Source organism: Pithys albifrons, chromosome 8, assembly GCF_047495875.1.
Source record: "Pithys albifrons albifrons isolate INPA30051 chromosome 8, PitAlb_v1, whole genome shotgun sequence".
Taxonomy (NCBI): domain Eukaryota; kingdom Metazoa; phylum Chordata; class Aves; order Passeriformes; family Thamnophilidae; genus Pithys; species Pithys albifrons.
In genome coordinates this window covers 25,764,127-25,776,515 of record NC_092465.1, presented here as the reverse complement: position 1 = coordinate 25,776,515, position 12,389 = coordinate 25,764,127, and the positions used below count along the sequence as shown (strand labels likewise).

Sequence of the window (12,389 nt, the reverse complement as noted above, 5' to 3'; positions counted from 1 at the left end):
AGCTTTCAGAATATTTTTTAAATGGCCACTTAATTATTGATTCTTATGGAAAAATCCTCAAGCATGAATCACTTTAACATGGCCTATCAAAGCAAGGGCAATATTTTGGCAGGTCTGTACATATGGTAAATAGATGAGCTTATGTAAATATAACATTTTTAAATCAAACTTCATACAATACTTATCATTAAGTTTTATTTGTTGTAAGGCCTCTCACTTAGGTCAGCTCTGTAGCCCTTCTGGACTGCAAGTTCTTCATTATGTGTCTGTGTAGAGCAAAGCTCAGTGGGGTCTTGTTCATAACTCATTCCTTCTATTCCACTAAAGCCAGTACAATCACCACGTACCTGCTAAATATAATGCTTTCACCTGAGAAGGCTGCAGGGCTTCATGAAAGATGATAACAGACCCAAGTTGGCCCTCCAAAGATGTTGGACACCCCCATTCACTGTCCTGAGTCCCTGCTGAGATCATCTTGGTGATGAGCTCTGGTTTTCCAAGCATCCCACCCCAACTTCCTGTTGTGAGAATGCCCCCAAGTGATGTCCGGTGGGGCATAACAGGAGAGGAGAAAGGCGGATCTGGTATCTGAGATGGAGGAGGAGTTGTTGTTCTTTGACCAGCTGAACCAATGCAGCAATAAGTAAAAGACTGGAGAATCACACACAGAAGAAAGAAAATTAAACACATATTGTAAATCTAAACTTTTAATCTGGAGACTATATCTAGCAAACCTGAACTAAACAAGTTAAACCAAGAGCAAGAAGTTCTGGTGAGCCCTGAAAAACAAGCAATCCATCACAGTAGGCCAAAACAAAAAAAAAAGAGCATCTACTTTTCCCAACAGCAGAGAATGTCCTCTCTTCAAGTGAGAGCAATTTGATTTCCTCAACTGCCATGTGACCTCTAGCAGGAGCACAGCCAGGAAGGACAGTGCTTCAGATACCCTGGTAAACACTTCTCTTCTGGATTATATTCCGAAATACTAGCCCAGCACATTGCTACTGTTCATTTTCCCTATCAGTTATTCCACTCAAATAGATGCTTTCATGATAAGCTTACTTGCCCTACTTCTAGTTACCTTGATGTCTACAGTGCTTCTTCTACAGATGGGCCAAAATCCAGAGTTTTATCTTGTAATGAAAACAACATTGATTCTCATTTTTAAATTTTATACTTATCCAATTTAACTGTTTACTCAACATACTTAACAAGTATCAAATTAGAACTTATAAAAGAGAGAAGAACTTTCAGTGTTGTAGCCCAGTTTAAAATAAATTTGTTCCATGAAAAGAATGAACAATGCATACAAAGGAAACTAAACATGATATAGACTCATTCTGATGGCAAGTGTTTGTTTTTTTTGCTAAATGCATGCACCTTCAAAATGGTTAGATTATCTGCATATAAACTGCCTATTCAGTCACCAAAGCAGGTATAAGACTATCATATTAAGGAAACATTCAAAAACTGAAAGTAAAAAAAGTTACCACTGAAACCAAGAGGGAATATTCCCCATTGAGTACTGTTACATCAATCCTACCGGCAGAGCTGTGATTTATTATGATTTAATCAACGTCAATATGCTCAGGCAATTATTTTGAGGCAAACCCCACAACTGAATCAAGGTGATCTAGTGGGGTTTTTTGGTTTGTTTTTCAACTTAGACAACAAAACAAGCATTACTTTATGGTTAGTTACACTCCAAATGATACTCTGGATAGCATCCAAAGTTGAAAAGAAGCTTATTAGCAATAGGCTAAGCTATCAAACTCTTGCACAATTTCCAAATTAAAAATGGCAGCTCATTGTTCTACGAGAGCTCATCCCAACAGGGATGACTCAGAAGTGAACTTACTTCATTCATAGCAGGGAATCGAAGTGGGGCAGAGACCTTCTGCTGTCCATTGACGTAGATATACACAAGGCTCTGACCAAAGGGCCTCTTTCCAGGCACATGAACAATAGTTATGTTGTGCTGGGTAAGCAATATAAAGTAATGAAGTCATTATTAAAAGCAGTGAAATAACTACATGGCATTATTTAACTTCATTTCTACTAAGTTGGTGAGGAAACCACTTAAGAAAATAAATCCAAAGCTCAACTAGAAGGTAAGACCACCTATCAGCTGCTTCTGTTTTAAAGCAGTAAACATGTTCACAGGTAAACAGGTCTTTGGAGGGCAGGAGACACAGCTCTTCCATAACAATGCACATCAATCCTTAGGTATAGGAATAGAAGTGGGTAACACAGAAACACAGCAGAACAGTTTGTTTATTCACACAGCACTGCAGCCACCTGTGCTTGTTATAATTTAATATTAAAAAATTCTCTAATGCTGTAACCAGCTTAATAATAAAAAAGCCTAATAACACAGGCATAAGTTAGCTCAATCAACAACTAAGCTACATGAAAATTGCTTGTCTTATTTGAGATTAAATCTGTTGTTACGCAATGAATTATTGACATATTATAAAATAGACTATTTGTAAAACAACCAAAAAATAGAACTTGGACTTCTGAGCTAACAGTACTATCCTAAACACAGCGTTTGTCAGCATCAAGTCTTACCCAGAGAGAGTCAAAAAAACAATGGTCAGGCAGCATCACTGTTGCATATTCCCTCTTTGTGCAAACTGCAACCACCAATACCCCAGAGCACGTAATAAAGGCTTCAAATCCCATACCACTTCCTGTAAAAAAGCTGTAGAAAGAGAACAAAACACACAATCAAGGACTTGATCCAGTAAAACTTCCACCTAACAGTAAAGTCATTAAGGAGATAACCAACTGAAATTATTTGTTGCTGGTACAATATTTACTGGGTGACTGGTTCTTACTTTTGTTACCAAAAAAAAATAAAACAAAACAAAACAAAAAAAACAACCCAAGAAGACATTTTGTTTGCTGCTAAATGTTAGTATCCAGAAAGTTTAATTATATCAAGAAACATTAATGTCAATATCCACTACTTAAGTGCTATGAAGGTGTCCTTTTCATTGTGATCCTATACAAAAACCAGAGTTTATTGGGGTGGGGTTTTTGAGAAGTTGGTTTTTTGTTTTTAATGTTGTTTCGTTTAAGTGACGAACCTTAATACAATTTGGATTTATGGATATTGAAACTGCAAACAATAAAACATAATAAAGGAGAAATTACACATTTTATTTCTGTATCAAAACCTGGCTCTGGTGACAGATGAAACCGCTCCCTTTCACAGACTAAGCTTTACGTACTGCACCCTATGAAGACATGCGAAGCACCACATGTTACAGGGTACCATATGCCACGGGGAACAGATGACCCAGATCTGAGCTGCTGAGGCAGCTACAGTGACTGTACCTGTAGAGCTGCTTCCTCTTGCCACTTTTGCTGGTCACGCTTAGGTCCACCCGGTCCTGGTCAAGGCAGAGCCACGCGTTGAAAGAAAAGGCAGAGCCCGGCCACCTGTGGATTGCTGGCACAGCGATGCCAGCCATGCTGTGGTGCAGGTTGAAGTACTGCAGGGCGCTGGCCATGCCCTCCTTCCGCGCCATCGCCAGCACGGCGCGCATCACCGGCGCCACGTACGGGTGAGCCCCCTTGGGCTCCTCAGTCCTCAGGAGCCGTATGAGCTGCAGCAACTCTTCTGAGCCCATTGACTGGCTCCCCAGAGAGCCCAGAAGGGCAATCAGGTTCTCTGCACAAGTGCAGTGGAGGGCGGAGTGGGAGTTCAGGGTCTCAATGATACGGATGACCATGTTTGCATTGACACATGTGGCACGACTCTGCCTGTTAATACAGCAGATTCGCCTCAGCCAATTTGAGATGAAAATCTGCAGCTCATGTGATTCTAGTTCTGGAAGCCACTGGATAAGCAGCAGTAAGGGCTGGACGTTACTAATGCCTAGTATCCCAACAGCCATATGGTCACCTTCAACAGCCTGAAAAACAGCAGAGAACTCAGGCATGAAATCACAATAGAAGACAGCTAGAAGTACTGTTCAAAGATGTAAGCATTTCTGCATTCAGAGTAAGGACATCTCACCATATTCATGAGTTCTTCCAGCAATTCCCGTGAGGGTTGGCCCAGTGATTTTAGTACCTCATATATGTGTGCATAACCAATCCTCTCCTTGAAGACCTCCTGAGGACAAAAATCCCAGTCTCACTAACAAATAAAATGGACAAAAATTGCTCATCTACTGCAGCAGGTTCTAATTAACAAAATATTAGACACATAATAATCAAAATGCAATAAAAATGTTTTACAGTTTAGAAATCTCTTTTTGATAACATGTCCATTGTATTGTCTCTAGAACAGTGAGATGAGAAGGATCTCACTGCAGTACACAGATAAACAAATAAAGCTTCAAAGTAATATTTTAATAATTACCTCTACAAGAATATAAGTGCTTTGGTGTAACCCAAATGTTAGTACTATCACAAAGAACTAAAAGTTTCATTTTTTAGTGTAAACTGTAGCATGAAATGAATGTTTACATTGAGAATTAGAAGTATTCAAATATTAATCTTTCAGTGAAAGATTTTTCTAGACCAGTTGATTAAAAACCACCCCCTAAACACTTTAAATTTTAGAATAGTATTCCAAGGATGTTTTTCTGAAAACTAACTGATTTTACATGAACAAAAAAAATAAAATAATCAACCAGTGAAATTCAAGCTGTAGCATTCATTTATGGTTTAATTAATCGACAGCCAACACATCATAAGGAACAGATACTCTTCTCCAGGCTGTATTCTGCACTGGAATTAATTTTTTTTTGAAGAATAGATCTGTCAGCACAAGTAAGGTGACTGCTTCAATAACTATGGAAAGAAAAAACTAAAAATAGGTACGTTGCAGCAGAAGTACAGCTGAAAACCCTTTGAGAATCCCAGCCAGTCCCCACTTCCAATATATAACCTCTTTCAGGCTTTCCTGAGTCAGGAGAAATAAGTACCCTGAGTAATGCTGTGGAGGAGCATAACTGACCCTGTTGTTTCTCCCTCACGCTGTATTATGAGTAGCAAGGAAGTTGGAGAATTCCTACTCTTCATTTAGTCTCTACTGTGCAGCCACATCCCTTTCCCTGTGCTAAGACCAGGGAATCATTCAGTCAAGGGCTCAATCTAATGAACTCAGCAATCTGGGAACAAATACACTATTTCACCATGGGCTTAGCTTCCAGTCAGAATCACAAACTAACCACAATCCATCCATTTCTCAAACCACAAAAATAAATACCAAGGAAGGGCAGGGGAGTGACAAGACCACCATTTGGACAACAATACTGTTCTGGGTTAGTTTAAAGCCATGATAAAACACAAACTCCTGCCTGAAAATTCCTGCAAATACTCACTAAGTCTACCCTACATAGTCATGGGACAAGGAGCAAAGTGATTTCTTTACAAAGGTTCCAACTGCTATTATACTCAGATCTGCCAGTTTTGATAAAGATGTCCAGCCATTAGACACATATGAAGGGATAAGGAATGATAATCATCTATCTGCCACGAGTGTGTGAGCACAATCTGCTGATCTCCATTATCAGGATTCATCAACATATCGTGATAAAAACACTAACTGGAAAAAAGATGAAGAAGCCACTGCAAACAGACCTCTGCACACATACTGTTACCTTTGCAGCTGGAGACTTGTGCATTACTGCTGTGAGGGCTTGAATGGTTGATACTGCCAAGGAGTCCAGGTGTCCCTGAAACACCTGAAAGTAGCAGGTACAGAAGTCATAAACAAATGTCCAAAGACAGTTCACCTCCAAAACCTGTACTGTGCCTCCTGCCAGGAGGGAAACCAAGAGTTGGGCAACATGCTTCAAAAATCATCTCCCACCAGTCAAGATTTCATAACCCCACAGCCTACAAGGAATTACATCACAGTAGACAACCAGCCACAGACTTCAAGAGGAGAGAAGCATTCGCAACACACACCGCACTTCAAATACTCTGATGGACAAACAAGTTTTCCTCATGCGTCTAATGGACAACCTCAAGAGGGAGGGAGGAAAACAATCAGGAAATCTCTTGCAATATGTGTGTGTTCTGCTGGACAATCAGGAACCTGCAGTTCACATCAAGAGTCTTCTTTTCCATCCAAGGCCCTACACGCCAATGCAGCACACACACAAATTGTAAGAGATAAGTCACACAAGCAGTTAGGTGGCTGCCTCACCCTTAGTCTCATGACATTGATCAACAGCTCTCTCTCCAACTTAAGTAACCTTTTGAGGTTTTTTCCCATAATTCTTGTTTATATTGATATTTCTGTGGTGGTTTTAAAAACAAAAGTTGGAGCACTGTTTTGCATCCATCAGTAAACCTAATTACTGTTTCATCATCTGTGAAATATTATGTGCATTTCAGACATATTTTGTAAATGAAATGTCAAGAATTAAAATACTGTGTTAGATGTCAAGAAACATTAAGATGCAGTTAGAGCATTGTGCTGTGTCCAAAAAAGCCAAAGCTATTAGTTAAAAACCACAACTTGTAGATTTCCATCCCCTGTATCTAGCATTTCTTTACATTCTTAATCAGAACAAATAATTCTACTATAAAATTAATACAACAATTTGCATTTGAACCTTTCCATAATATTTGGGAAAAGCAAAGCAACAGGCTATTCCTACCTCCCTGATTCAGCCTGTCCATTGTTTTGTGAACATCTGTTCTTGATGACAAGCAAAGAATCAGAACACCAAACACAACCACTGAGATTCACAAACAAGGCCCCAGAATCCAAAACACCACAGTGCTGAGACAAAGAAGCAAAAAAGAGGAAAACAAGGGGAAAAAATCACCACCAGATTTGATAGAATTTATTTGGATTCCATTTATGTACTTCACCTTTTCCTTAAAAGCAGCATAATTAGGGCTCAGTCTACTGCAAATATCTGCAGTTTGAAGCAGATGAATAAAACTTCAGTTGAATTCAATCTGTTATTCAGAAAAATAATTTTGCAGAGACAGGAAATACTGATGCATGCAGTGACAAAAGCTCATCTTGCTGCAGAAACCTTAAAGAGGATGGTTAAGGTGAAGCACAGGAATCAATTTTCCTGTGATTGCATCTTGACTTTAACTGAAGCAAGATATAGTTTAGGCAGGTACCTGATCCTCATTCATTTCTGTCAGTAATTTGTTGGTAAGGTCTTTCCCACTCTTGTCTGCCACTTTATTGTTAGCATTTAAAAACAGCTGTTAGGAATAGAGACAAGAATAATGGAAATAATTGCATTAAACAGTCACCTGCAGCCAAACCTGTGGAGGCTGCCTTGGGTTTGTATTTCACATAGCAAAAAAAAAGAAAAATAAAAAGGAAGGAAAAAATAAAGCATTCTCACACTAGTGAGACACAATCCTCCATAATATTAGTCTTCTGCTTATTCTCACAATACTAAAAATTACATTCTACTTTTGCTAAAGAGCAATCACTTCACCCCCCAAAAAATAAATGAATATATGTAATTGCTGAGACAAGGAAAGAGGTCTGTCTGGAATTTATACTGGTCTCTGGCTTAGCATCTGTCATTTCATTTACAATATGCAACCTGACAGGAGGTTCTCAAAAATTTACTTGTAAGAAATAAAGACAAGAGTGGGGCATTAGCAAAGAAATGGATACAGACATTTCACCATTTTTCACTTATGTTTCATCCCAAGTGAAGGCTGATGATAGCTAGACAGAATATTTTGATCTTCAAACAGTATAGCAGTAGAGTTTGTGGGGCACACAGTCTTTAGGCCAGAAGGAAGGGCAAATTATCTTACATCACCCTAAGAATCAGACAGGTTGTAAAGAGCCTTAAATCAAATATACACCAACACTACACCTTCAGCTAAGGAACTGCTCTGTTTTTAGTAGCCAGTGTCCTAGTCAGTTCCCAAATTCGTAAATTTAAAGCTAACCCAAAATTCATACTTGATTGCAGCCAATTTATGTGTAAAGTTTAGCCATAACCTAATCAAGACTAAAATTTATCTCCTCCTGTTTCAAGATGCTATTGAAGTGTTAAAAAAATTCCTGATGAAAATGTTTTAAACATCCCTTAAAAAAGGGGGAAGCAACACTTTCCTTTAGTGGGTAAAAACTGGGCATTTGTCTTTTCCCTCCCCTCCTCACAAGTTTTGTGCCATTATTTGCTGGGTAGTCTCTCTGAGGAGTAACAACCTGAGAAATCAACTTCCACTAATTAGGGCAAAACAAAGGACAACACTCAAGTATTGCTTTGACTTCTATAGGCGTGAAAGCACATGGTTAGAAACACAAGTCACTTTGAAAGGTACAGCACAGTCAACAGCATGTAACAATGCAGAATAACTATAATATACCTCAGAGGACTCACTAACAAGAACAACATCAAACAGAAGCAAATGAAAACATAAAAAAAATGCATCAGATTTTTCCTATGAGCTACTTCATTTCTCATAATACGTGTTGTGAAAAGGAAAAATAGATTTTTATTACAATGTCCATATGGTTTAAATCTTCCATTTCAAAGTTCTTAAAAAAATTTTTTTTAAACCAGGCATACTGCTACAGGTCATTGTGCTTTGGTCTAAGTCTGAACTCTAAGAGAGCTAAACAAACAGCAGAAGATTCAGCACTGACAAACCAGCCTGTTAAATGACTCTCAGACAATAGAATAAGCACCTCCTGATACCCCCAAATTATAGTCCCTCTTTTTAGATATCACAGGCAAAAAACAACATTCAGATCATCAGCAGTTAACCAAGTAGTTTTAAAATCTTTTGAGCATATCTCTAACCCTAGAGGATAGTTAAGGGAAGACAGTTTGCCCATCAGCCTTAAAACCAGCAAATTAAAAAAAAATAAATTTTAGAAGACTGTTATAGTGCAAATGACAAGGAAGTATGACTAGAAATATGGCCATGAACATCCCAATTTCTTTGGGATATCTATAGCAGAAATAGTGGTGTGGATTTTCTGAACCCCTCCTTGACATGCAATTTTCTTGCAATTCCAGTTTGCTGCAGATCCAGTAGCTTCCTAAGTTTCAGATGTGTGTGGACTCTCACACTGCCTACAGAGACACAGAACGTGCTTTTCACACATACTTTGCTTAGGAACTCAGTAGCAATTTTCACAAATAAAGAAAAAATATAGAAATAGGGTCTCCATCCCTAGCTAACAAGGAGAAATACTAATTCCACAGGTTAATTAATCTCTGCTATTTGGCTTTGAAAAAGAATTCAGATAAGGTATATTTGGAAACAAAAATATACTGTGATACCTGCCCTACCTCAATCCTCTTCCCACTTCTCATCGTTGGGGCTATTTTGACTGTGAAAGGTTAAAAAAGAGCACTGTGTAGCAAACTGGTAGCACTGATACCCAATGCTCCAGTGATGTGCGAGATGGTATCACAGGAAAAAAATCCTTAGAAGAGAGTATCTTCTGCCATACCTACAGGCAGAATAAAAACAGCAAGCTGCAAAAATAGAGTAGCAGTTCCTGCTTTCTTAAATTCCACCACTTGTTTATGAGAGCAGGAACATAGCTAGACTTTCCATGAATGGATAAACAATGCACTGTTGATGTTTTCAGAAGAAGCTACAAAAGAAGTTTCTTGACGTTTCTTACAGGGTACAAGGTTAGTACAAAAATAGGCAGAGATTCCCAAACAGAAGAGGAGAATGGAAAGGTCAAACAATGTATTATTTTCAGGAGGAGATAAAACTACAAACACTATTCAAACACTGCAAGTTAGTTGGCATTCTGCCATTGAATATAATTACAATTAAGACATAATCCAAACACATTTACTTTAATGTATCACTGCACTGAAATATGTTCTACTCCAAAATCTAAATGGATTAAGAAACAAATTGCATACAACAATGCAATTATAACAAATTGCATTAAATTATTCAGCATCAGAAGAGCTCAAAACAGCTATGTCACCAACATATCACAAAAAGAGAAACAAAATATTCCAGAGAGTTACATCAAATCTGTGTTCTTTTATATGGGGAAAAATGAAATGTACAAAGCAACCAGGGGAAGGCATTAGTTTGCCAGTTATGACCATCTGGTTTTGAGACAAACACACTAAATCCTATGTAGAAAAAGAACAATCCAAGAACATTTTCAACAGCTTGAGCTCATGTTTTATGTCAGCAACACACAGGACTCAAATATTTTGAAACACTTACAATGGCATATCAACAAGACTTTTTTTAAAATGGAAAAATATGCCTCTGAAATTAGAGTTCGGACCTCCATCTGGCAGCAGTTGTGACTTCCTACCAATCCAGTGACAAAAACAAATGATAATAAAACCCCACAACATAAAACAAAGCAATAATGCAGCAGGGATTGATTCCAGTAACTTCGTAACAGGTTTTAGAGACTGAAAGGGATCTGTAAAGGTATTTTGCTCAGGACTCAAAATAAGCATTCACTGCTTTAACCATAAGACAGACAAGAGACATCTCTACTTCATTAGTAATAAAAAGTAGTTTTCAGACAACTTGGATCTTTGATATCTTTCATGACACTGGGGCTCTAACCGATCCAAAGTTTTACTTTCACTGTGCGGACACTCTAAAATTGCTTCTAATTCAGAAGGAAGATGAAAAGATAATTAATATACTTGTAATATTAAAGGCTTTGTTAAACATACACTGATAAGAGAAAACTTACTTTGCAGTTCTGCAACAGTCGAATGAGATGCTCAAAGCAGTTACTGTTAAGGAAAATTGCCTGCAGAACAGGCCTGTCTGTGCAGTCTAACATGGCTGTGATGGTATCTATAAAATTAAAACAGAACTGGCATCAGAGACAAAACACTTGCCAAATCCATCAAGCTTTTTTTTCTGCACATTACATAATAAACATGGAGAAAAAAATTATACAACAGCCTGTATGCTCTGTATTTTTTGATCAAGAATGACATGTGTTTTAAGTACAGATTACTTGGCCTAGAGCTAAACATTCTGATGCTATAAAAATTATCCTATAATATACTATTTCTTGAGAAAAATTCAGCTAATGAATATCTTTGATTTCTTTGGGCCTCTGTTTGAAGTCATTGCCAATTTTGAGTACCTAAGCAGCATTACTTTTTTTTAAAGCACTTGCAGACTTGGTTCCTCAGTAAGCAATTACTCTGCATTTTACAGCAGCCTTAGAGCATTCCCCATGGACTCAGTACTATTCCTCAGTTTTTGTGGTAGTATGGGAAAAGCAATATCTTTATTTCCAATTCTGAACATCCAAGTGGAAAAAACAGCCCCCTGAATTCCTACCAAAAACTAAAACCCAACCATTTCAGACTATTACTTTTGGCCAATGTTAAGAATTTGCCATTTGAAAAGTGAACCATCACAAAACAGCAACCACGTGGGTACTTTATTACTGAGCAGTCTTACTGTACAATTACTGAGGTGCTGAGGAGTGTTAGTTGTTGCCTAGTAACATTTTCCTCTTTTCATGGAGACTGGCAGTCTCTGAACCTTGACACTCTGGTTAAATGGTAGCAGTATGGTATCATTTCTTCTGGGGTGTGTTTTTTTTGGTCTGTTGGTGGGTTTATGTTTTTGTTTGCTTTGGTTTCCTTTTTGGTAGTAAATGATTAAACTAGAATATATTTAAAGTAACATCAAAGAAGAAATGTTAGAAATTTTTCAACTGCTCACCCAAGTGAACATTTTTTGGTAGAACATTCAGTTCTATTACTATAAGGGTTCAATCATTATTTGCTTCAAAGTTACTGTCAAGAAACACTGAAAGGAACAGGACACTCAGGTACTCACTGAGCATTTGGATCTGCAGTGCTATAAATCTGCTCTCCCACTGCCTGCATCGCCTTGCATTAGGTAAAGCTGAATGGTCTGAATTCAGTAACTTGAAATAGTTCTCCAATATTGTACTTGTCTCTACTTGACGCTGGTCAGAACTGCTGGTTAGAAGGATATGGACAACTTCTGTCAGGCACTTCAGAGTCAGCTCTGCCTTCCTGCTCACTTCCTCGGGGCTTCTGTCATCCCAGCTGTCACAGTCTGCTAAAACACGCATCAAGACTTCCATGGTGGCAGGAGATACTGCTTGAAGAGCATTCCTCTGAAACCCATCAGCAAAACAATTAAGGGAAGAAGAATAATAAATTAATTTTAAAAACCATCAAACCAAATTCTTCAAACCAGAGCTGTCTACTCAAGTTATCTGAATCATGCAACATTCATTATTATGTCTATTAATGCCCTGAAGTTGTTAAATAAATATGAAACATTCTGCTTGGATTATGTTGATGGTTACAGATGAAATGCATCCCATCTTGTTCACGTAAACAGGCCTTCTTTCTCAAAAAGAGTGTTTATATGGAAAAGGAAATACGATTTAAACACGTTACAAAATTCCTATTAGA

At 38.0% G+C, this 12,389-nt stretch overlaps 1 protein-coding gene across 5 annotated transcripts in view; it reads right to left on the bottom strand.

Moving 5' to 3' along the window:
• The window catches only part of NBEAL1 (neurobeachin like 1), a 79,677-nt gene that overhangs the window by 37,514 nt on the left and 29,774 nt on the right, over positions 1 to 12,389 (bottom strand). For 3 of the 5 annotated variants that reach the window (XM_071562446.1, XM_071562448.1, XM_071562451.1), the window contains exons 9-17: positions 11,779 to 12,085; positions 10,667 to 10,773; positions 7,111 to 7,197; positions 5,622 to 5,705; positions 4,028 to 4,126; positions 3,343 to 3,923; positions 2,572 to 2,704; positions 1,859 to 1,978; positions 348 to 651 (exon numbers count right to left, since the gene is read on the bottom strand). In XM_071562446.1, the coding sequence (XP_071418547.1) occupies positions 348 to 651; positions 1,859 to 1,978; positions 2,572 to 2,704; positions 3,343 to 3,923; positions 4,028 to 4,126; positions 5,622 to 5,705; positions 7,111 to 7,197; positions 10,667 to 10,773; positions 11,779 to 12,085 (1,822 nt within the window). The remainder of the gene's footprint in view (positions 1 to 347; positions 652 to 1,858; positions 1,979 to 2,571; positions 2,705 to 3,342; positions 3,924 to 4,027; positions 4,127 to 5,621; positions 5,706 to 7,110; positions 7,198 to 10,666; positions 10,774 to 11,778; positions 12,086 to 12,389) is intronic. The other 2 variants (XM_071562447.1, XM_071562449.1) reach the window with 1 other exon arrangement.